Source organism: Heliangelus exortis, chromosome 1 (genome assembly GCF_036169615.1).
Source record: "Heliangelus exortis chromosome 1, bHelExo1.hap1, whole genome shotgun sequence".
NCBI lineage: Eukaryota > Metazoa > Chordata > Aves > Apodiformes > Trochilidae > Heliangelus > Heliangelus exortis.
The window spans coordinates 132,508,927-132,533,390 of record NC_092422.1 but is presented as its reverse complement, the minus strand read 5'-3'; the positions used below and the strand labels follow the sequence as shown (position 1 = coordinate 132,533,390).

The window sequence follows — 24,464 nt, the reverse complement described above, 5'->3', positions numbered from 1 at the left end:
ATGCTGCAAAACTAAACATGAAGATTGCCTTTATTAGGTGTATGACAAGTGCTATATATCTTTATCTGTTTCCTAGGAAATTTCAGTGGACATGGATTTTGTTACATCACAGAGTAAACAAACTGAAGTGAAACCATTTCCATTTGGACCATATCACAGTCCTCTTCTAGTATTTAAATCTTACAGGTATGAAGACTGTAGCAGCTCTGACTTCTGTGTATATGTTTTTTCATTCAAGTATTTTTCACTGCTTTTCTTTGATACTCAGGCTTGTGTAGAAAGTTGTGTGATGGTTTTGGAAATTGAGATTTAATACAGGAAAAAGTGATTATTTTTTTAAATGTTGTGTTTAGTAAAACTGATGTCTTGCCTTCTAAGCTTTGTCACAATAATCCACTGTATCATTTTAGGTTTAGTCCATATTTTCGAACCAAGGAAAAACTGTACCTCAGTTCAGTAACATACAGCAATATGATTGAGCCAAAACAGTGTTTCTGCCGCTTTGATCTAACGGGCACATGCAATGATGATGATTGTCAGTGGTGAGTTCTTTTTAGCTTTGTTCATTTGAAGTAAACATCTCATCTAGATGTCTGACTCAAAGACCAAAATAGTAATATTTTTCATTCATTTAAAAGGTGTGTTTATGATCCCATGCACAAGTTCTTTTGATATGCCTCATGCTGGCATGTACTAAAACCAGCTTTCTCGTTACAAGCCTTATTAAATTGTTGCTGTGATACATATATTAATTGCTTATTTGTTTGTTTTAGGCAGCACATGAAAGATTTCACTCTCAGCCGTAAGCAGCTGTTTCAGGATATTCTGTCTTACAATTTAGAGCTGATTGGTTGTTCAGAAAAAAGCACTGATGAAGAAATCAGCACAGCTACAGGTTTTTAAAATTTTTTTGTCCACTTCTGTATACACAGTTTCATTTCTGAAGGTTTCTTCATTTGTCTGGTTTAGTCCTTTGTTGTGGGTGGTTACCTTGGTGTCTTTACAGAAAGAAAAAAAAAAATCATTGTTCTTTGGAACATTTTACTCAAAAAAAGTAATTGCTGACATTCAGGGGTTGGGGAACAATGGGCATGGAATCATTCTCCCTCCTGAATACAAAAATCGCTTTTCTGTAATTCCTGGGCTGGGCTATTTCAGTGGTGCTGAAATTTTATAAGAATGCTGTTCCTGTAAAGGGAAGTTGCTGAATAGAAGTTTTTCAGTTTTTCATTTCTTTGTTCTAGCCTGTTAACATACTGTACCTCTTGAAGCAGTCTTAATTCATGGATTCAGTCTAGGTTGTGCTAAATTGCTGTAAAGTGCTGTTAGCAGTTAAGTTGTGCTAAATTACCTATCCATTTTCTTTTATGTTTACTGAAGATACAAACATTCTTCTTTCAGAAAAATACATAGAAAAACTTTTTGGTATAAACAGAGACCGTATGCCTGTGGATCAGATGGCTGTTCTTCTGGCTAGCAATGTTAATGAAAGTAAAAGTCACAGTAAGTAGTTTGGTAGATTATATACAATATCAAATTTTTAAATTATGTATGTACGCTAATTTTGTAAACCAAAAATGTTTTTATGGTTGCCTAGGTAATTTATCTCAGCATTATAAATCCTGCTCGTAATAAATTAAAGGCAGCAGAATTTGCTTTAAGGCAATAATAGCATAATAGTTGAGGAGCTCAGTTTGGATGAGTGACTTACACACTTAAGCACAATAGATTTTAAAAAACTAATGTTGAAATTTATACACTTACTGCACTCACAGAATGTTTTTGTCTAAAAACTTTACTAATAAGGATGTTTTGATATTACATATTAAAAAGTTGAGTTTTTGCTGTTCTGCTTGTTTACAGCACCCCCATTTACAACATGGAAGGGTAAAAGGAAATGGAGACCAAAGTACTGGAGAAAACCTTTATTAGACAGTAGTAGCAGTGAAGAGGAACAGTTTGTTGGACCTGTTAAATGTGGTAACCTGGCTATGTGGGATCCATTATAAAAGAGTACTGGGGGAAAATACTTCTTCCCATCACTGGAATTTTTAAAGATTTTCTTAAGAAAACCATACTTTTGATAGCTCTCAATTTCGTATTTCCTGCATGCAAACTTTATTTTGCATACATTTTTGGGTAAAGTTTGTCCTGAATTAGTTTTATTTATGGAAAAAAAATCTAGTATAGTGTGTGGCTGGAAGTTAAGGTGGAGTTTCTGCTTACTGTTCTCCTTATAAGGAGCTTTTCCCCTGGAATGTTTCAGGTTTGCCCATACAGCATTATGATTTTTTTTTATTTTTTTTTTTTTAGTTTCACTTTTCCTTCCCAGTAGTAAGTAAGCAGTTAAGCAAGTTCCCTCCCACAAGTAGTAAAACTTCATGTGTATGTTTCGTTATCTTAAATTTGTACAGAGTTACCATTTGGTATTGAGGTCAGGAGTTAAAATAAGCTGCTGTTAAATGGCATTTGAGACTTGAAAGCTTGCTAGGGCATCAGTAACCTGACAGCGTTTAATATGTGACTCATGCAAGTGGGAGTGTTAGGATTTGTTAGCGAATCCTGTAAAAAAGGATTTTCAGAGACTCAGAATTCAGATAAAATTGTTTGTATTTTCTAATGCTGCCTGATGAACTGCCTTAATTTGTGTCTGTTGATCAAAGCAGCCTTTAACTACTATTTATTTGCATTTGAAATACAGCCAGTTTTCTACAGACTACACAGCTCTTAGAGGATGCTGAAATAATATTTTACTCTGGTCAATGGCTGTACTTGAAATGCATAAATTCCCTTTTGTCAGTTCTAATCTTGGACATCATGGATTTTAAGTGAAGCTTTTTAATTATTTGCAGCCCATCCCACGGAACAAAGAAAAAGAGCTCCAGCTCTTGATACTGTGGTGACTCCAGATGATGTCCGGTATTTCACAAGTGAGACTGATGACATTTCCAACTTGGAGGCAAGTGTCCAAGAAAACCCCTGTGATGTACAGCTTTGGATTAAACTTGCATACAAATACTTGAATCAAAATGAAGGGTGAGTATGCTGCATTTTAGATTTAATTTTGTGCTTTATCCATGCTGCTGTGGTCAAGTTTTCTTTTTGATGTTTTATGAACTTTCTTCAGCAATGCCACAATTACTTTATTACTTGAAAGGAGGTTAAAAAATAGATTAGATTTCCTACTGCATGCTGTGTAGTATGTTAGTAATAAATTAAATTTACAATTTATCTTTAGGTTCTGATACAGAATGAAAGTTGATGGAAAGTAGTGTGGGAGGAGTACTTATGTTTGAAAAGTGAACAACCTCTAGTGTATTCCCAAGATTACAGTGGAATGTTGTACTTTCAGTGGTAAAGTAGCAGACCAATAAACTCAGATGAGTTTCCTCTCTACAGAGTGAATGGTTGGCATAATGTTTGAAATCAGTTTCATCAAAAAGCTTTCTTCAGCACTTCTGCTGCATGGTTTTTGTGCTGTAAAAACAGTCCAGCTGAGTCTAGCTGGGTTTTATTTCGTAATTTTTTGACTTCTGGATTTCTAAGTTGCTTGAGTTTCTGTTTCTTTTAATTTTAATTTTTCTGTGGAGTACCATGTTCTTACTAGCAATCAGATATTTTGAGTAGGAATTCTGTCATGATGGTATTTTAGAGACTGGATTTGATTGAGTGAGGTAAAAGTGCTTAAGCACCTGCAGCAGGGACGAAAGTGAATGGAGAGGGGCAGCTCTTCTAAAAGCCTTGTATAAACTGGTTAATGGAATATGCATCAAAAGATGAGTTTAGCTGTATCAGTAGCTGCTTGAACGCTAGAAAAGATTGAACTGGAAAGGCCAGTACTCAGGGAAAATATTACCAGCAAGTGATGGTGAGAAAAGAATGCTTTGAAACTATAAGCATACTAGGAAAAAGACAAAGAAAATAAGGGAGAAAACCAAAAAGTCAACTGGCATGCTTTTCCTCATTTTTCCATGCACTGTGATAACTGCACTTAATAACTTTAAAGGATTAACATTTACTGACACTGAAACTTTCATAGTAGAGGGCAACACACATTTAAAAGGAAAAAAAAAAGGCTGTTTGTCACTCAATTATATTTGTAAACATCTGTTTTAATATTTGATACTCTGTTAAGATATGGTGATAATACATTCAATGCAAATGCTTTTTTCCATTTTGTTTATTTTTACAGCTCATCATCAGAGTGTTTAGATTCTACTCTAAACGTTTTGGCTCGAGCTCTTGAGAACAACAAAGAAAATCCTGAAATTTGGTGTCATTATCTTAGGCTCTTCTCAAAAAGAGGAACCAAGGAAGAAATACAGGAAATGTGTGAAACAGCAGTGGAGTACGCTCCCTCTTATCAAATCTGGTGGACAGTAAGTGAAAAACAAACGTGAAATGTTTGTAAGCGTGCATTTTCTTCTGTAGAACACAGCGGGTAAAGTGTGAAATTAAGTTCTTAAACTCTAAAGTTGCTCAGAACAGAAGTAAAGTTCTGTTTGCAGGATATTTGTATAAATCATTGCTTTATCTCAGGTAGTAAGTTATTTAAAATCAGGTGCTACGGGTTTTTTTTTCTTAAGTTTTCAGAATTTATCTTTGACTATTTGATCTTTATTTAACCAGAGTTTTTTTATAGTTTAATGTGAAAATGTGGTGTGAGAGGGGGAAAATACTGTTCATATGCTGGTGAAAGATCTTGAAGCTTGTGGTTAATGTGATTTTAAACTTCAGAAGCATTACAAGTATTCTGACTATAATAGTTCATTAATAATATGTATTGTTTCTCTATAGTTTTTGAATTTGGAGAATTCTTTTGATGGAAAAGACTATGTGTGTGGAAGGATGCTACAGTTCCTCGTGGAAGTGTCAGGGGGAGAAGAAAATCCAAATCTCCTGTCCTTTCAGCTGCTGGAAACTCTCCTGTACAGGGTTCACTTAAACTTGTTTACAGGAAGACATCAGAATGCTGTTGCTCTGCTGCAGGTAACTTCCAGGTTACCACCCCAGGAACTTGCTTCCTGCCTGCACCTTTGTAATGTGTGAGACTCTGAGGAGATCTGTTCCTTCCTTTGTTTGCTGAAGCAATTTTCCTACAGACTTGTTTTGAAATATGATGTAAAATTTGGATATAACTTTGATGTTTTTGTTAACTTGATTAGCTTTGCTTGTGTAGTTAATGGCTTAGACCACTACATCAATCTCAAAAGACCTTCCAGTGAAATTGCTTTAACTTCTCGATTTCTAATTTCTAGTTCTAAGCCACAGAACACTTTTCTGCAGTGAAGGGCCAGTCTACCTCACCTTAGGCAGTCAAATATTGCTACAGAAATCATAGAACTGGTAGTTCTTGGGAATCACATAGTATGATGTCCTATGATAGTATTACCCTATTCCAAAATTTGAAGGCTGTTGAATCAGACTTTGATACTGCAAACTCTAAATCCGTGAAGTTATCTCAGGCTTTTTTTGTGACAGTAGAAATAATTTAGATCACTTTTCTGTAGGTAGTGGATGTGGTGGACAATATAGACGGTGGGTGAAGATGGGAACACTGTCAGCTCATACTGAAAGTCGGAGCTGCTGTGTCACTTGCTGGTGTTTTTAATCCCTCCAGCAGGTGGCACATCTTGCTTGCTACACCGTAAAACATTTTTATTAGTTGCATGGTTTAAGGCTGTAATGCTGTTACTAGCTCTGTTTTAAATAGAAAAGTATAATGGTGTGTTTGAGTTTCCTCCAAAAGCTATTCTTAACACAGAAGTGTACTGCTAGATGTGATTCTGAATGTTTGACTGAATGAACAAAAAGAACAGGGAGAAAAAATCAGTATGTGTCAAATTGACATGGAAATCCAGTGCGTATGGGGGAATACCATGAGTTGGTTTCTCTCTCGTTCCCCAGAATGTCATTAGTAACTCAAACATTTCTTTTTGTGCAATACTCATTTGAAATGTGTAGTTGAAAAGAATGTCTTGGGAAGAGATTATTTAACCATACTTAAGAGAAGATTTCTAAGTAAATGATGCTTCAGAGCAAGGAACAGTGTGTTTCTCTGAAACCTTGAAAGCAGATTTTTTTTGAGTAAATATTTTGATGGGCGAATAAATGACATGGTTTTGAAACTCAAGTTTTTGCCTATTGCAGAACAAGCATCGGGCTGAATTTTACATCGATTTACTTTCATTTCCTTGGGAGAGCATTCTTTGATTGTATTACACTTATCCAGTAAAATGTTGGCACATCACTCTTTTTTGTTTAGAAGCAATTGTGTTTAGATTGTTTAATTGCATACTGTAATGATTTTATTTGGGATCTGCCAATTTAACTGGGCTATTGTAGTTTTTCATATGACTGTTAGGAAACCATGAAGCAGTATTCTTGTTCTCAGTGATGTTTCAAACACACTCTTTTAAACAAGTTCTCTAGAGATGGTGGTGATCTTAGTAGACTTAGCTGGAACTTAGGTGTATAATTAGACCTTGCTTCTCCCCTGCTCCCTTCCCCCCCCCCCCCCGAAAATAAACAACAAAAAAACCCCAAAATCACAGTATGAGATAGGAACCTGAATCCAACTTATAGGCACTGTCTCTAGAGCTAATGCATTACTTCTATACGACTAGAATTATTTGTCCCACGAATTAAGCATAAAAATAGAACTTGGGTTGGGACACACATGTTTTCGAAGTCTGTTCACTTTAGAAGAACTGTAGAAGACTTTTTTTGAAAACCTGTGACTAGAAATCATACACAATTTAAATACATTCACATAACAAGCCAAATATAATCATAATGTATGTGATTAGTTCCCCTCTCTTCTATGGAAAAGACTTGAGAATATTTAAACTTACTTTATCTGTTTCCTTTTCTCATTCTTAGATCTTTCATTATATTTCAGCCGTAAAACCTTTCTCTTTTAACCTTTGCAGAGTGCTTTAAAATCAGCAAATGAAAAGATAATATCAGAATGCCTTACTGTAAGTGACCGTTGCCTGGCCTGGCTGGCCTACATCCATCTGACTGAATTTGGCTTTCTCCCGGTCAAGTTCTATGATCCAGCTAATGTCAGTCCTTCAAGGATCGTGAGCAAAGAACCATTTTTGATACCATGGCAAACAGTTCAGGATATGAAGACTGATCCTGAGATGCTGTTAGCTATGTTTGAAGGTAAGATAAAGGAGTTAAAACTACTTAATACATTGCTTGCTTGTTGTGAATCACAAAACAGTTTAACTTCTGAAATTTCAAAGCAGTACAGTATTGCTGATGATTATGTCAGGCCATTGGGAATAATCCAGGGAATATTTTATCTTGATTTGAACAGAGCAATGAGGATAGTCCATGTCCTTGAGTAAGGATACCCTGAGTTTTTCATCTGTGGTTCAAAGGTGTAGCTTTTTCTCTGAACCATGATATTCTGCCAAGATAAAGACCAGTGGCTTATAACAGTATAACATTGCTGGTTTTGTTGGACTTATGCGAGCATCAAACCAAGCTTCTGTTTTCGCTTTGCTTTGCCTTCCCTCCCTTCAATGGGATATGCCTATTGGAAATCTGCTTTCCTGAGAGATTAGCACTTCTTCAGAAGAGGCAGAGCTTTGCCCGTCTTAATTTGAGGTTTAAGTGAACAAAGTAATTTTTTTTAAAGATTTAAAATGAAGATACTTGAAGAAATTAAATTCCTGACCTGTGGTGCTAGTGGAGGTAGGCATTATGTTAGCATTGTGTAGATGTTAGTACTTAGCATTATCCAGCAGCAATATTGAATTACCCCTAAGAATATATCAGTTCTACAGGTGGTAATTTTGTGTGGAAATATTCAAGGACATATTGTGAATCTGAACTGTGGGAGTGAAGGCAGGGAATGTTTGTTGTTGGGTTACTTATTATGCTGAGAAGAAAAATAATATCCTATATTGGCTTTTGCCTCAATAGCTATAATGGAAACCCTGGAATATAACCTTAAATATAGTGATATATTCCTATCTGTAGTGTGACTTTAACACTTCATTAATGGGGTATTTCCTTTTTTTCAAATAAATTATGGATGAAATTTCTGAAAGACTTCTGCCTTTACGCTATGGTAATAAGTGTTAACAAAGTTTTTCCAAAGATGGTTATCTTCCTCTTTTTAATAATTTGCAAAGGCATCACTCTTGGAAATAGCTTTCCATGCTTAGAATGTTTTCATTATGTTAAAGGAGACATTTTTATGTTAAGGCTTCACATAATTTTGAGGCATGAAGGCTTGATTTTTATACTTCTGTATACTTTTTATACTTCTTTTGAAGATGCGGTCAAAGCATGTACTGATGAAAGTCTTGAGGCTGACAAGAGAATAGCTGTCTGCTTTCCTCTCTACAGAAACATGATAGCTTTCCTGAAACTTCTTGAAAGGTAAGGTTCTTCAAGACATTTTTAACCAGAGTACTCAACTCTGCTTTTTTGAAAACTTACCTGTACTTTTCTTGAAGGTGGGAGTCTGCTGCAGAACTTTGTAGATCTTTACTGGAGCTCTGCCCAGACAACTGTCAGCTCTTGGAGAGTTTGGCCACCTTGTATTTGCAGATGGGGCAGAGTGACAATACGTACAAAGTGTGGATTGGAGCATTTGAAAAGAATCCACAGAATGCTGAAATTTTTTACCAGTTGTGTAAATTCCTAGTTTCACAGGTAATACTCCACTTCAAAACTCATTTTCTTGGTCTTCTGGTGTAATAAAGTTTGGGATTGTGTTTCAGACACTTAATTGTTTAATCTTCATGGTGTTTTTGTAAAGTCTAGTTCCCCTTTATATAAATGGGAAGAATAGAATTGGCAAGCTTAGTGATATGATGAAAGATAATCAGAGGATTTTCAAAGCCATAAATTTATAATACAGATTGCTCTAAATCCAGTGTTGTTATCCCCGTGCAAGAATAAGAAATGTTAACAGTAAACCCTGTAATGCATTTTCAGCTTTTTTCTGCTACTTGCCGACTTACCCAGTTAAGCTTCATTCTCTCAAGAATGAAGACAATGGAGCATTGTAGAATAGACAAGCCACTTTTTATTTATTGTGCTTAAATTGTTGTTGTCATTTTTAGATTGATCTCTGATTATTTATTTTTATTATTTTTAAAAAATAAAAACCCAAAACAGGAAAGGTCAAGCGGTATTCTTCCACTGTTGCAAGACTTTGTGGCAGCTTTTTTTGAAAACACATGCCAACAGCACAGTCCCATGGATCTCTTGAGGTACATTTTAGAATGTTTTTTCTACTGAAATATTGGTAATATTGGCATTTTCTTGAAGAACAAGACAGTCTAGAACTTTTTAAATACCTCTACTTTTAGTTTGGCATGTTTTGAAAGAACTTAAGTGAATCATGATTTTGTAGTTTATAAATTTTGTACTTAAAGTTTGTGCATATACACTAAAATGTAAAGCACAAGCATTTAAAGGTGTAATAGCCAGAAAGTCTAATACAAAATAAAAGTCATTTTTTTTGGGGTCTTGTTTGATTGGTTGGTTGGTTGTTTATGCGTGTGGTGGTTTGTCGTTTTTTGTTTGTTTGCTTTTTTTGTTTTTGTTTTTCAAAAATAGCAGCCTTTAAGTTGCTTACCTAAAATACTTTGTTTAGACTTTTGCAAAAGACCTCAACCCAGAGATACAGCCAGCTATTAATAAGCTTATCTCTGAAAAGGCACAAGTCTGTTTAACCTGCTTATTTTTCTACTTGAATTTTAGCACAAAACCAAGGGACTTAAGTTACGAAATATGGAAGTTTCCTATATTCAAAACATGCCTCTGAAGGCATAAAGCTAAAGCTTTTGCAGATGAGGCTTTGAATTTTTTTATCTCTAAGTTAGGTGTTAGATTTTATTTCGGTTTACTTTTGTTTACATTAAATTTAGTACTGGCAATGCCACTTAGCTGAGTTTAGGTGGATGATTGTACTTACAATTTATTTTATGTGAAGGAGGGGAATTTGAGGTATAGCAACATTTAATTTCATGCATAATGAAGGACTAAATGCATTCTATATAAACTATTTATTTCTAATTTTATTTGGAGATGGTTAAATTAAATCCAGGAAAACTGCATTTTTTCTTAATATGTTGCATGAACTGTATTTTGGACCTAACAGTTAAATCCACATAGGACTCTTCCATGTAGGGTGATAGTATCATGTGCTACTACTTTTTTCTCTTGTAGATACCTCTTGAATTTTCCAATGCCAGTTGAATTTACATCACCTCTCTATAAAGAACACACTGATGATGTTGTAAACCAGCAAATCCCGTATCTCTGGCAGATCTACTGGTGAGACTTTCTAGAGTATTTCTGAGAAACAGCTATTAGAACTGAGTGAATTGCATTTTCAAAAGCAGAACAGTCATTATTTGCCTAAGGGTATATCACTTTGGGTTCGTTGAATAAATAATCTACCAGTCTTTAAAGAGCCCTTATCTGCCTGCTGTATAATAGAGACAGTTTTATAGAACTGTGCATTAACTTGAGTTCTCCACTTGAGAAATGTTTTAGAAGTACTGCCCTATGGGAATAGTAGCAGATGTGTTCATCTCCCAGAATGATTTTTAAAATTTTTAGTTTACTTTTGGTTTAGGTTGCTCCTTCTAGTAGTGTTCTTTCTTCAGGCTTTTATTTGTCTCCCTTTTATTTTACATTTGTTCTCCCCACTGTTTAACTTTGTTTAGGCCTGGTCTCTTCGCTTTACTTGACTCACAGTATCAGGTGTTTATGTAGCTACTGTCAACTTGCTATAAAAGCTGAAACTATCCACAGACATCCCATAGTAGTAGAGTGATACAGCAAAGTGACCTTTTCTTCATAGCAAAGTGATAGCAATGTGACAGGTCTTTTATGTATACACAATCTTTTATTTGTTTCTTCCACCATCCTTTTGATAGCAGCAATATCCAGGATTGGCAAGCACAACAGTGTATTGGCCATGTATATCTTAAACTAGTATAACTGTGGTTGCTCACATGCTTAGTCTAAGAAGTTGACCACTTCATGGTCTAGGTTTGTCAGTCTTCACAAGTAGCTGTTTGGCTTTTCAGGTAAGTAAAGGGGTAAAGATGATAATGCTTCAGATCTTTCATGAGGACTGCTTAGAACTCTTGCTTATAGTTTATAATTGGTGGAAAACTTACAGAAAGGAAACATGTATGGTATTCAATAAAATCTTTAGGTTTCTATTATGTTATCTTAATATTTTCTTTTGATATTGTCCACTAATACCTATTTAAATAAGTTAGTTTTTAGGAAATTACCTCCTCACAAGTTCAGTTTTAAGTTTGGTACTTGCACAGTGGAAGTATTGTTAGAAAGACACTTGATCACTGTTTAGTAATTAAGGACCTTAAGCTGAGATGCTGCTTCTGAGATTTTAGCATTGGCTTCTAAGAGGAAAATAAGTGCTTTTGAAGTAGGTGCCTAACCTGCTTTCATAGTTAATAATTGAGTGTTTCTTTGAATTTTGATACAGTGAATGATTAGTTATTTGGCCTTATGGATCTGTCTTTCCTTTTTTCAGGTACAGAGGACAAAAGACATAAGTTCACTTGCACTAGGTAAAGGTAGTCAGACTGAAATCAGCAAAACCTCAAAGCTCTATGAGCAATATTTAACTTGGAGAGATCATTGTGTGTGTACACACAATGTATACACACACTTTTTTAGAACACTTTTTTAGAAAGTAGCAGATTGGTGATTTCGTTAGTAGGTATTGGGGACAGCAGTAGTAGAATCAGTTACTCTGATTATGTGAGCCTAGTCTGGAGAGTTCTGTAGCAGCAACATCAGCCCTATCTTAGGTTGAATTTCTGTAGTCTTTCTCTTCATGGTGTTTTTTTTTTTCCTCTTATGACTTACAAGAAGTGTTACCTTTTTTTCACTGTTACTTTACACTTTGAAATAAGGATTGCCCACTTGATGTGGAGTCAAAAATGTCTATTTCTGTATCTGTCCTATAGGTTGATGTGACCACATTTTTTTTGAGGAGCTGTGGAACAAAATCAAGGGTTTCTTTGACTATTCGTGTCAGTGTTGTTTTGTTTGTTTCTTTGTTTTTTTCCTGACATGACCAGCATATTTCTACCCCTGATCTCCAGTAGCATTTGTTTCAGAACAGTAGCTTTGTTGCTACAGTCTGATACCATTTCTCAAGCGGTTTTAATCTCACTGGGAAATTTATTATTCTGGAACTTTCCAAATGGAATCTCAAGACTCCATTCCATAGCAGTCAGAGCATCTGTATTACAAGGTTTAGTAAAAGGGTACTTTACAAGAATAGAAGATAATTTATGACATTTTATTTCTCTAAGTTAGGAGTTGTATTTTAAACTGTATGGGTTCAGTATTGTTCCTTATTACCTGAAGTTGATACTTAGCCATTTTAATAAGTTGACTGATGAACTAGTCCATAATGATGCTAAACGTGAGGTTTTTTTGCATCTCAGAATGGGAAATTCTTCATTGTGTCTTATTTTTAATATGTAAGAACATGCATTGTTTATGACACAAAACATGTTTTAACTTCTAATGTAAACAGTTTGTGCCAGTCTCTTCATGCAAGCGTTGGTGAAGCACTGGAGGCTTATGAAGCAGCTCTGGGAGCAGTGATGCAGCAGGAAACTGTTCAGAACATCTGGCTGGAGTAAGTTCTTAAGGGAGAAAAGTACATTGATCTCAAAACTATTAAGGGAAGGCACAGAGCCATCTTTTCTTTTTTGCTTTTTTCTTCCAGTTACCTTGTTTTTATCAATAGCAAAGTTGTTGGATCCAACAACAAAGTTCAAGAATTCAAGCTTTTTACTGACCTAGTGAACAGATGCCTGGTTACAGTCCCCACACGATACCCAATTCCTTTTAGTACTGCTGATTATTGGACCAATTATGAGTTTCATAATAAGGTAAAAATATCTCTGGATGGTTTTAATTTAAAGAGACTGATGACCTTTTAGCAGGTACTTGTAATTTGTTTATTCAATACTGCACCACTTGCATATGAATACTGAGAGCTAAGAACTAGTAGAAAAAGAAACAAATATCTGAGGATGGTAGTGTTATGAGCGGAAGACTAGCAGTGACCCTTTCAATAAAGGGTATGCAAGGCAAAGAGAAAAATTTATGCTTTAATACTGTGAATACAGCTATTAATGACAAACTGGTCTTTCGTAGAGGAAAGGTGAAAGGGAGGGCAGAGACAGTTGAGCAAGATGGGTTTGCAGAACTGTAACACTGGCAGATGGAAACCATATTTAAGCTGTCAGTTTTGATCACAGAAATTACTGTAGTTGAGAAGCAGAAGAAGTAAAGCAGAAGTAAAAACAACTTGAGCACTTATTGCAGACAGGATAAAGCTTGCAGTCCCATTTTGCTAGTATTCGTTGCATTTCTCCTCAGTCTCTAAAAGGACTGAAATATATGGTGTTGGCAGCTGCACACCTACTTTTTACTGTACAAATTTATTTCTTTATCCTTGAGGGATAAGGTTTGTAACAGATAAGGTTTTTAGGTGTTAATTTCAGCCATCCTGTTCATAGTTTGTCAATCTATTTTTAGCAAAATTCGCTATAAAGTGGATTGATGTTTTATAATTCAAATTCTACAGGTAATCCTTTTTTATTTGAGCTGCATTCCAAAATCTCAACATTCCAAAACCTTGGAACGGTTCTCTTCTACCATGCCTGCTAATCCTGGACTTGCACTGAGGTATGCAAAACCACTTCTAATCAAGACCAGCAGCTGGTTAACAAAACTACTGCTTTTTTTTGCAAGATGTGCATGATTAGCTTTCTACTGCAAAAGTAAAACTCTCTTACTAAATGTTGCTGACAGTGTATTGTGCCTTCTGGCATTATCTCAATCTTTCCTATTTCTAGAACAGGGTTCTGTTCTATCTGCAAAAAGGCTGTAATTATACAGGAATTAACTCTGCATTGTACATGAGTATACATGGTTAAAATTTCGAATGTGTGGAGAAGAGTCACATAAATATTAACATTGTTAATAAGTATAGTTCCTGCATAGAACAAAAAAAATTTTTACATCAGTGTATAACATTGCTGCCTTAATGCTTAACTTGATGTTTATTTAGCCAAGATAGACTATTCTTGATTTTGAAAAAAATCTCAATGGAAACAAAGATTGTTAATGTAGTAATCACACTGAATTTTACTTGAATAGTATTTCAAATATACTCTTCCAGCATTAGAGAATCCATGTTTTACCATATTCAGCTGCAGTGAGCTTAAAAGCATTTCACTGAATAATTTTGAAAAGTCCCCAGACACTTACTGTTCATCATCAATACAGACCCCAAAGAGTTTAAAGACTTGAAGTATGTTTGTGGTAGGGAGCATGGGGAAAGCATGACACACCTGCATTTGGCACATGAGGTGGAATGGCTGCATTTTAAACAAAGTTGCAGTTCTGTTTAGATGGAACTTGAAGCTTTTCATAGACAGTGTTGATACTACCCGAGCAGGATTGAGTGAACAGTGTCTCGAAGTCACATGACTACAATACAAGTGTTTTTTCAAATACAGAATTACCTTGTGCATACTAAAGTTGGACCTTCTAATGTGCCAAGATCATATTTTCTCTTTGATTTCACACCACTTAATTATTCTCTGAAAGTGTATCCTAACTTTGTTTTGTTGTAAGAGCATGTTCAATCAATATTGCATATGGTGGCTTGGTTTTTTTTTCCTGTTTGCACTCTTGGCTCAGGTTGGGTGTCGTATATTTTGAGTAATGTGTTTGTATCTTTGGGTTGCTTTTCTATTCCCAGTGATTAGAGCAGTGTTCCTTTCTCATGAATGTCTTTTACAGACTGCTTCTGCAATACTGGGAGGAGAGCAATGTACAAATTCTGAAACTGCAAGCCAAGATGTTTACATATAATATCCCAACATGCCTGGCCATCTGGAAAATGTAATGCAACAGTCATACATCTGTTTTCATAGATATTGCTTTTTTTAATAAGGTTTACATCACAAAGGTAAATCTGACATATCCTTGCAATTGGGCTTGTACTGGAAGTCTCTCTTTCATGAGCTTATTATATACACAGTAACTGTTACAACAGACAGAGGTACTGTCACTTCTTTTAAAATGAGAACTGTAATTTCCCTCATGGGGAAACTTAAGTGAAAGAATATTATGCAGATAAATATGAATAATGTTATTTACAAGTTGCCTTTTTAATTCAACTATTGACTTCTGTCTTCCCCTCTCTACCCCCCCCTTTATATATCACAATAGCAGTAATCTCCATTATCCAGTGATGCTGAACTGATCTTTTTCTTCAGTATTTGTTCATAATGGGGAACCACTGAAATGTCTTGCTCATGTAAGGTTGTTTTTAAAAAATGGCTATTCTTCTTCTCATTGTAGATTAAAATCATTGGAAGTTAGTTTATTCTCAAGGAATTTGTAATTCCATTCCACAGTCAGTTTTCTGCCACTAATGGGATTTTAAAATATTTCAGCAATAAATATTTGTGTATATTTCTTTTCCTCAGAGCCATTGCTGCCGAATGCCTTCTAATGGGACAAAGAGAAGTAAGTCAACACAGCTTACTAAAATGAGTAATTACAGCATTTTGTAAAATTTCTTATACCTTGATTTTATCCAAAGCAATGGTCATCTCCTCAGCCTAAGATTTTTAGATACTTGAAATACTGTATGTACATGCATTTGCTTCAAGTGTGATAAATACCTTTGCAATCAAGGCAGAATGAATCATGAGTACTTGGGCCTAGTGTTTGTGTATCTTCCCCTCACTGTGGGGAAGCTGTATTCTTCTCCCACTTTTTTTTCTCTTTTTTACCTGGAGGAAATTGCTAGCACTTAAAATACAGTAGAGGGAAGGAAGGATTGTTGTGCTGGAACATGCTGATGACAATCTTTACAAGCCAAGGTATGTAGAGAGTTTGAGTAGTCCCAGACCCCACCAAAGACATCAGTTCTCTTTCTTTAAAAATAACAAATTAGCATATCAGTACTTTGGGGAGAGAAATATTTTTATTACTACAAGAGGCTTTTGTCACATCAACTGAGTCACTTTTAAATTCAGACTGAATGGATCTTCTTGGTATCTTGCTGCTGCCTTCAAAATACTCTTCTGCCTATAGAAACGTGTATTGGGGGATCATCAGGGCCTTGGGTTTGACTCTCCACTTGCTTCTTGTATTTCTGACCTACTTCTTTGCTCTATCTTCTTTTGTGTCATTCTTGCGGCTGTAGTGACTTTTCTGTCAGTGGTCTTTCTTTGGAAACAGTGTTTCAGCTTTAACTGATCTATAATGAGTAGCATGGCTATTGTTAGGCTCACATATTAAATATTTTCTTTCCTTTTTACTGTCTCCTAGAATGTTTAAAAAGAACACCCCCCGAGGAGGCAGTTATTTGGTTTGTAAGACAGACAGTTCAAAGTCAGTAGATATCAAAGGCATGGTTTCCTATTTGACCTTAACTCTGTCCCCGTGTTGATGGTTTGGTGTAATCTGTAATTAGTTACAGATCCCTGCTTCAGTCATTGTATTAGAGGGGCTGCATCTTAAGGCATTGCCTATAGTGAGGCTAGGTACTTAAAAGATCCCTGCTTTGTTTGGTCAGAAAATTAGAAGCATCTATTTCAGATTAATCAAAAAAGGGGGGTCTTTTAAATGAACTGATTAGAATGGAGGCATAGGTAAAACTTTATGGCTGGATTGCACCCAGAAGAAATCTTGTGCGTTCCTTCTGCAACCACCTTACTAACTATATGGTATGGAGTAAAAATCAGTGAAGTATGCACACACAGTGCAGTTGCAGTTTTTTTGGATAGTGCTTAGTTTGGGATTAAGTGAGCACTTAACTATTTACCTGAACCAGTGACTGTTCCAGATAAGTGGATTTACCACCAAATAAGTAGATACTGTTTTAAAATTTAATTGTGATTCAGATTCTGGATTCCCTGTTCATGGAGAGCCTGTCACTTATTCCCTTCAGAGGTCATGTAAAGGTTTGCTAGAAGAGTATAAAAATGGCTACGAATATTTAGAATGTCAACCAAAACCTCCACTAATGACTCTCTGATTGAAATTGGTATTTTACATACCAGTAGCTGACAGAGTAAATACGTGTATTAAATGTTTTGGTCCTCTTTTTCCAACTAGAAAATGATCAAACCTTTTTTTCTTTTTAGAGAGTTGCAAAGATGCATACTGATTAGTAAAGCACAGATATATGCCAAAGGAAAAGAGGCCTATGAAAGAGCTATTTTCATTGCAGGGTTGGGATGGTATGCAGTAAGCAAGACCTTGAAACTACGTACTGAGTGGTGATAGAAATGTTTAGTAAGCTTCTTCATTCCTTGAGCGTGTTCTGTCCTGTGCAATGAAGAAAGAGTCTTATGAAGAAAAATAGAAATCCTTCATGTAATTAATTATGTGCATGAAAGGGTCAGAATTACAGTCAGACATAAATTTACCTTTGCTTTTAGTAGCAATTTAATGCTTGACTTTTCAAACTTAAAAAAAACCAAAACCCACAAGAGATTTCTGTGCTTCAAACCACTGATTTGGAGTACACAAAATTGTTCTGACTTTTAATATTTGCTTATGTTTTACAGGTCCATCATTTATATCAGAGAGCCCTTCAGAAGTTACCGCTATGTGCAGCACTGTGGAAAGATGTAATGTTTTCTCCTTATGATTCAGTTTGAGGTTTCATATAAATTTTCTGCATATCCCATATCCATAGATGTGGTGATGCTCAAGCTCTGGCTAAATCTTATATCTGCTTCCCCATCTCTTACAGCAACTCTTGTTTGAAGCATCAGGAGGAGGTAAAACTGATAACCTGAGAAAACTAGTTTCCAAGTGCCAAGAGGTTGGAGTCAGCCTAGATGAGCTTTTAAATTTAAACACTTACAGAACAGAAAGCAAGAATCACTGAACGCTGGGTATGGTCAGCCCTAAGTCTTATTAAATGCCAAAATCAGTTGAATGATTCTTCAGGCTGATCCATACCTAAGATCTCTGTAAGGCAGATGAGTATTGCTGAGCATATCACGTCTCCAGTCTGCTTTCCTTGAACCTGGAAACAATTAACATGACCCACCTGGAAAAATGAACTCCCTGTCTGGCCTTGCTTCTGGGCCCTGCCAGATTCTCATAACATCATCTACGTAAGTATAGTTAATCAAAATGATAGACTTTTTTTTTTTTTTTTTTTTTTTTTTTTTTTAATTTTTATTTTTATTTTGTTTTCTTTGTGTTGCCCTTCCTGATTCACTTGACACTCTCGCTGATGCCTGAGAGATCTGTGTTTGGGATTAATTTACTGGGCTGTGTTTACAGTAAAAAGCAAGTAGTCCATTTTGGGTTTTTTCTTTTTTAAACCTTTTTTGAGACTTTTTCATTACAGGATATAAAACAAAAGCAGCCGCTCTTAAGGAAAGTGTAACTGCCGTGGCCACAAGTATGCTTCTTGCACTTGAAGGCTCTAAGAGGGTTGCTTACCGCCCTTTTCTGCATTGGACTCACGGCAGAGACTTTTAAACTTGAAGATTAAAGAAACTATTGCAAATGCCAATGCATCAGAACCTAAGAGTGGTCAATTATGTGCAATTTTTTGTAAAGAAAATTTAATTTATAATAAAGTTTAACAGTTTAAAGAAAGCTTATGTTATTTGGGTTTTTTTATGTGTGTTTTTAGAGATGTTTTCAATACAAGCTGACCTTTTAACAAAAGTTTGTTGTCTTTTGTTATTTTGATCAAAAGGTAAAGCTACCTGTTGTGGATGTAGAATAACTACATCTCAAATGTTTGGAGTTTTTTTCCTCTTGCCTCAGGTACACTAATACTTATCCCATAGCAATTATTCCTGTCAATAACACCACTTCATTAATAGAAAGTACATTTTATATTTTGTCCCTTGTATCTGTAATGAAATGAGGCCCACTTTCCGAAGTCTAAATGTGTAGTGTAGAGAGATACTGTCAGCCCACTGATCCAGTGCTGGGGCTGTATTTTCAGGCTGACTTCTCACCTCTTTTTCCATCTGTGCCAAATCATATCAGAAGATTGACCTAGATTTTACTTAGTGAAGTGTACACCTGTCTAGGCCATACGTAGCTGGTTCCTCCAGGAGTATGCTGTGAGAAACAGTGTCAGAGGCTTTAGTAAAGTCCAGGTCCACAGCCTTTCCCTTCCAAGTGTTACAGAAGATCAGGTTGGTAAAGCAGGACTTGCCTTTCATGAACCCATGAGGAGTGGGCCTGATTGTCTGTTTGTCCTCTATGGGCTGCATGATTGCTCTCAAGATGATCCTGCTCCAGAACCTTAGCTGACACTCAGGTCAGACTAACAGGGCTGTCAGTTCCCTGGATCCTCCTGGCCCTTCTTGTGGATGGATTTCATATTTGCTCACCTCCAGTCAATTGGGACTTCCCTGGTTTTGTGGAACAGCTCAGAATGAAAAAGATGTTTAGTATTTGTTTTTCTTGTAAGAAACATCAAAAGTGTGGTAAATGCTGACTTACCCAGTTAGGTAAAATGTATTTTTTTCAAAATTTATGTTTAGAAGTTTTCTGGCAAACAGTGCATAATTTTCTGCAGCAGCACCTAAGCTCCTGCAGTATTAATTTTAGTGTGGTACCATTTCACCTATTTTGTTGTCAAAAATAAAAAAGTTGAACATTGTCAAAGATAAGAGTGGTACTCACCTGCTATACAATGATTTCATAACAAAAGACATAGTGTCTCTTTTTAAGGAGAGCTTTATTTTTATATTATATTTTAATAATTATATTATTATAATTATAATTATATTATATTATATTATTATATTATATTATATTATATTGTATTATTATTATATTTTATATTATATTTCAATAATATTTTATATTATATTTTTATAAAGAAGTAATTGTAGGTACTCTCACTTAATGGTTCCTCACATACTCGGAGATAAGGGGAGGGGAACCAAAACTCCTGCATTTAATTTTTAATTAAAATATTCCTGGTTTATATGTGTCCTATTGACTCAGTTTTGCTTAGCTTGATGCTATCTGAACATAGTTAATAGTTGATTTAGGAGCTGGAATGAAGAAGTATGAGGAAGCTCTATAATTTTCAGAGCAGCATAAGCACTTTTTTTTTTTTTCACCAAACAAGAAACAAAATGCGCTGCTGCATTACTTGGAACTTCAGGAAGGATTTGGTGCTTCCACAGGTCCATTGAATTCTTCCCATGTACTGGTATTCTGATGGTTAAAAAGAGGGCATTCCATTTAAGAAGCAAAACTTCACAAACTTCAATAATTCATCACCACGAAGAATGAAATTTAAGCAAGAATGTTAAATTGATCTAGATATTAGTCAGGAATTGGTGATCTGAGGACTTCTACAAGAAATACATTTCAGATCACAGGCAATAGTGGTGGACAATAGGGAAGAAAGGATAACTGGTCAATCAAGTGCTAGCTGCTTAAGAGAAAAGACTATCAGGAAAGCACAGTAATTTTTAACATAAAACTATGCTGCTACTTGTTCTGTGTTCAGAATGGTTACTTTTTGAAGTGTTCTGATTATTTGGCCTTTAGTTTAAGTCTTTCTGAAACAAAGTCTAGGTCTTTACAAGTACTGCACCAAACCACTACCAGTATAGTAGCTTTTATTTTCTCACTATCACAAAGATGTAACAATATGAACAACCCACACCACTGAGCTGCAGTCCAAAGGATGACAAATAAATGGAGACTTCATTGTTTTCTTTAGTACATTCAGGTAAGATCTACATGAAGATAGTATCTTTCAGTATTTTCAGTTATTTTACTGCTCGTCAAGACGATTATGAATTTGTAGGAGGGCATGTTTACTTTTCAGAGAAGGTCAGTTGTAAGCTGACACTCTACATGACTACAAGGGGGCCAAGCTCTTTTTAAATAATGCCGGGTGACAGGACTAGAAGCAATGGGCACAGGCTGAAACATAGGGGTTTCAGTTGAATATCAGGAAACACTTCTGAACTCTGAGGGTGACTGAGCACTGGCACAAGTTGGCCAGAAAGTCTTCATCCTTCTAGGAAGACTCCTAGAACCTTAAAGTGGCTCTAGGTGGCCTTGCATCAGCAGGGTGTTGGACCATATGGCTTCCAGAGGCCTCTTCCAGCCTCAGCTATTCTGTGATCTGTCCTATTTCAGGTTAAATCTGTGTGATTTTGCCACCGTTACCTGATAAGATGTACTTTGCCCCTAACTGCCTTCATGCTCCTTTAGTCAAGGGCAAAAAACATGGATACAGGCCAGTGATCTAGGTTCCTCCCTACCATCCCTGCCTAAGGTAGAGCTGTGAGCATGTGGTCTTTTGCACCTGACTAACTTCCTTTGTAAACACTTCTTATCTTAGTGCATACAGTACCTTAGGAGCTAGCTATGGATTTTCTAGTTTCTTTATGCTTTTATTGAGGTGTTTTCCCACTGCTCACCCTTTGTTTTATATGCTCAATACAGAGATTCCAGTTACTGACAGAAGCTTTCTGCCCAGATACTTTTTTCTGGAGGTAACCATGGCCTTCCATGAAAGATGTATTTTACTTTTTGTTTAGATTATGGGTGGAAAAAACCCCACTTCTGGTTTAAATTGAGAAAACTACAGGTGCTTGTTGGTTTTTTATGACAGATGGTTGAGACACTGCCTCATATCTCTGAGAGTTAATTATAAAATTGGCTTGCTCTCAGAATCCTTCAGACATATTCCTTGTGCACCTGTGCTGGTTCTGCCTTCAGTGCTCATTGACTACTACTCAAATGACTGTCTCAAAGTGACAATATCCCACCAAACTTTAGAAACTCACATCATCTTCAGAGGACCTAAATAAAAAAGGGGCATATAGAAGTTCCACAGCCTCCAACTTTTCCTGAAGAACACAACACAGCTCAAACCCTGTCCTGGTTTGGGCCTGGGTAGAGATAATTTTCTCTCTGGTAATTTTGCTTTCAGCTAAGTGTCTCATAAGTAGCTGTATTAGCTGAATTTAACAGCAAATTTATCAGTGTCTTCTTCTAGGACTGATAACACCCAATGTTTATAGCTACATCTAGAGAATGTTATGCAGAACCAAGGCCACTGCTCTGTTCTGAGGAACATCTTAAGCTCCAGAAAGGGAGAGGTAGTAAAGGGGTCACACCTGCAACCCTCCTTTAGGAAGATGTGGACAAGATAGGTGACCAAAATTGACCAGACAGAGTATTCCATCCCATACGCATCATACTCAATATAAATTTGAGAGATTATGTAGTTCAAGTCCCTTTGCCTTTGCCCTTCTTCACCTGTCCCTGTTTGCTTCAGCATCCTGGGAGGATTCCATCCGTTCCTCTGCCTGTGGTCCGACTGCTGCTGACTCCAGGAGTCCAGCCTGGACTTTCCCAGGGCTGCCCTGCAGCCTCAGTGGTGACGTGTTACTGAGGGAAAGGGAGGAGGAATGTGGTATTTTTCTGTATATTTGCATATATTTGTTAAAATTTCCTTTTTATCATTACTGTTTCATTAAAGCTCTCTAGTTTAGTTTCCAACCCATAAGTCTCTTTCCCTTATTAATAGAGAGCATCTGTCATTCAGTTAATTGCTGGTGCAGTCTTGGCCCTGGTTCTCATGGGGGGCTTCAATTACGCTGACATTTGCTGGAAAGGCTACATATCCAGGCGTGCACAGTCCAAGAGGTTTCTGCAGTGCCTTGATGATAATTTATTGACACAGCTGGTGAAGGAATCAAGGAAAGGAGTGCTGCCAGACCTTGTTCTGGCAAATAAAGAGGGACTGATTGAGGATGTCAAGGGGGGGACAGCCTTGGCTGTAGTGACCATGATTTGGTAGACTTCAGGATTCATGTGCACTAGCCACAAAGCATCAAGCAGGATTACAACCCTGGACTTCAAGAGGGCAGACTTTGACCTCTTCAGGGATCTGCTTGGTTGGGTATGATGGGATAAAGCCCTAGACAGGAGAGGAGCCCAGGAAAGCTGGTCTATATTCAAAGATCACCTCCTCCAAGCCCAGGAGCAGAGCATCCCAACAAAGAGGAAGGCAGGCAAGAATGCCAGAAGGGCTGTGTGGATGCACAGGTTGACTTTGGACACTCTTAGACTTAAAAAGAATGTCTGCTGAAGCTGGGAGCAAGGACAGGTAGCCTGGGAGGAGTACAAAGAAGTCATATGAGCATCCAGAGATCAGGCTAGGAAAAACTAAAGCCCAACCAGCGTGGCTTCACCAATGGAAATCATGCCTGAAAAATTAGGTGGCTTTTTATGATGGGGTCAGTGTTAGTGGAAAAGGGGAGAGCAACTGATGTCATCTACCTGGACTTGTGCAAAGCATTTGACACTGTTTCATATTACATCCTTGTCTCTAAATTGGAAAGATATGGATTTGATTAATGGATCACTTGGTGAATAAGGAATTGGCTGGATGGTGTCACTCAAAGAGTAGTGGTCAACAGCTTGCTGACCAAATGGAGAACAATGAGGAGTCAAGTTCTCAGGGGTCAGTCCTTGGACCGGTGCTGTTTAACATTTTTGTCAGTGATATGGACATGAGTGCAGTCTCAGGAAGTTTGCTGGTGATACCAAACTGTGTTTTGTAGACACACTGCAAGGGAGGCCATCCAGAGGGACCTGAAGGGGCCAACCTGAAGGAAAGCTGAGGGAAGAAGGGAGACTTAGGTTAGACATTAGGAAGAAATTACTCACCATCAGGGTGGTGAGACACTGGGACAGGTTGATGAGGGAGCTGGTGGATACCCCCTCCCTGGAAGTGTTCAAGCCAGGTTGGATGGGACTTTGAGTAACTTAATCTAGTGGAAGGTGTCCCTGCCCATGCAGAGGGGTTGGAACTAAATGAGACTCTATGTCCCTTCCAACCCAATGATTACAATATGACATAATTTATTAACATAAACCACAAGTTTTGTCGCCCTGTAATTCTGAATGACAGAGCAACAAAATTTGTGGTTTATATTAATAAATTAGAAGTCTTAGCATCTAAATTTATGTCATGGAACAATGCAGGTGAGGGATGAGTACACTGGTTATCTGATCAGCCATTCAGGATTATGAGCAGACAAGCTGTTTCACTAATGTTGATTTTGGTGGGATAGGGAGAATGCATGTTATTTACATTGTTTTAGGAATATAGAATTTTTAACAAATTGCATGAAATCAAGCCCATTCATGTATCTAGTGGAAACACAGGTGAATGTCCTTACCTATTATATCTAGCATTTAAGATATGGAAGTTATACTCTGTTCTGTAATGGGAGTATAATTGCAGATATAACAATACTCCTAACTAGCTCAGATACAGCACAAAGATGCAGTAGCATTGACAACAAATTTTTAAAGCATCTTTCAAATCCTTTAGAAATTCCAAGTATGTTGCTGAGGTAGCTGTAGTGTGT

At 36.6% G+C, this 24,464-nt stretch overlaps 1 protein-coding gene across 6 annotated transcripts in view; it reads left to right on the top strand.

Moving 5' to 3' along the window:
* The window catches only part of ZFC3H1 (zinc finger C3H1-type containing), a 38,061-nt gene extending 19,377 nt beyond the window's left edge, over nucleotides 1–18,684 (top strand). For 2 of the 6 annotated variants that reach the window (XM_071766923.1, XM_071766931.1), the window contains exons 16-35: nucleotides 77–186; nucleotides 411–542; nucleotides 774–895; nucleotides 1,402–1,503; nucleotides 1,864–1,980; nucleotides 2,853–3,036; nucleotides 4,193–4,379; nucleotides 4,798–4,989; nucleotides 6,933–7,170; nucleotides 8,295–8,400; nucleotides 8,478–8,676; nucleotides 9,145–9,239; nucleotides 10,201–10,308; nucleotides 12,563–12,667; nucleotides 12,758–12,923; nucleotides 13,625–13,725; nucleotides 14,848–14,949; nucleotides 15,540–15,579; nucleotides 17,634–17,696; nucleotides 17,822–18,684. In XM_071766923.1, the coding sequence (XP_071623024.1) occupies nucleotides 77–186; nucleotides 411–542; nucleotides 774–895; nucleotides 1,402–1,503; nucleotides 1,864–1,980; nucleotides 2,853–3,036; nucleotides 4,193–4,379; nucleotides 4,798–4,989; nucleotides 6,933–7,170; nucleotides 8,295–8,400; nucleotides 8,478–8,676; nucleotides 9,145–9,239; nucleotides 10,201–10,308; nucleotides 12,563–12,667; nucleotides 12,758–12,923; nucleotides 13,625–13,725; nucleotides 14,848–14,949; nucleotides 15,540–15,579; nucleotides 17,634–17,696; nucleotides 17,822–17,959 (2,607 nt within the window). In that variant the 3' untranslated portion in view covers nucleotides 17,960–18,684. Of the gene's footprint in view, nucleotides 1–76; nucleotides 187–410; nucleotides 543–773; nucleotides 896–1,401; nucleotides 1,504–1,863; nucleotides 1,981–2,852; nucleotides 3,037–4,192; nucleotides 4,380–4,797; nucleotides 4,990–6,932; nucleotides 7,171–8,294; nucleotides 8,401–8,477; nucleotides 8,677–9,144; nucleotides 9,240–10,200; nucleotides 10,309–12,562; nucleotides 12,668–12,757; nucleotides 12,924–13,624; nucleotides 13,726–14,847; nucleotides 15,017–15,539; nucleotides 15,580–17,633; nucleotides 17,728–17,821 lie in introns of those variants that run through there. The other 4 variants (XM_071766930.1, XM_071766941.1, XR_011730368.1 and 1 more) reach the window with 4 other exon arrangements.
* Nucleotides 18,685–24,464: the final 5,780 nt, after the last annotated feature.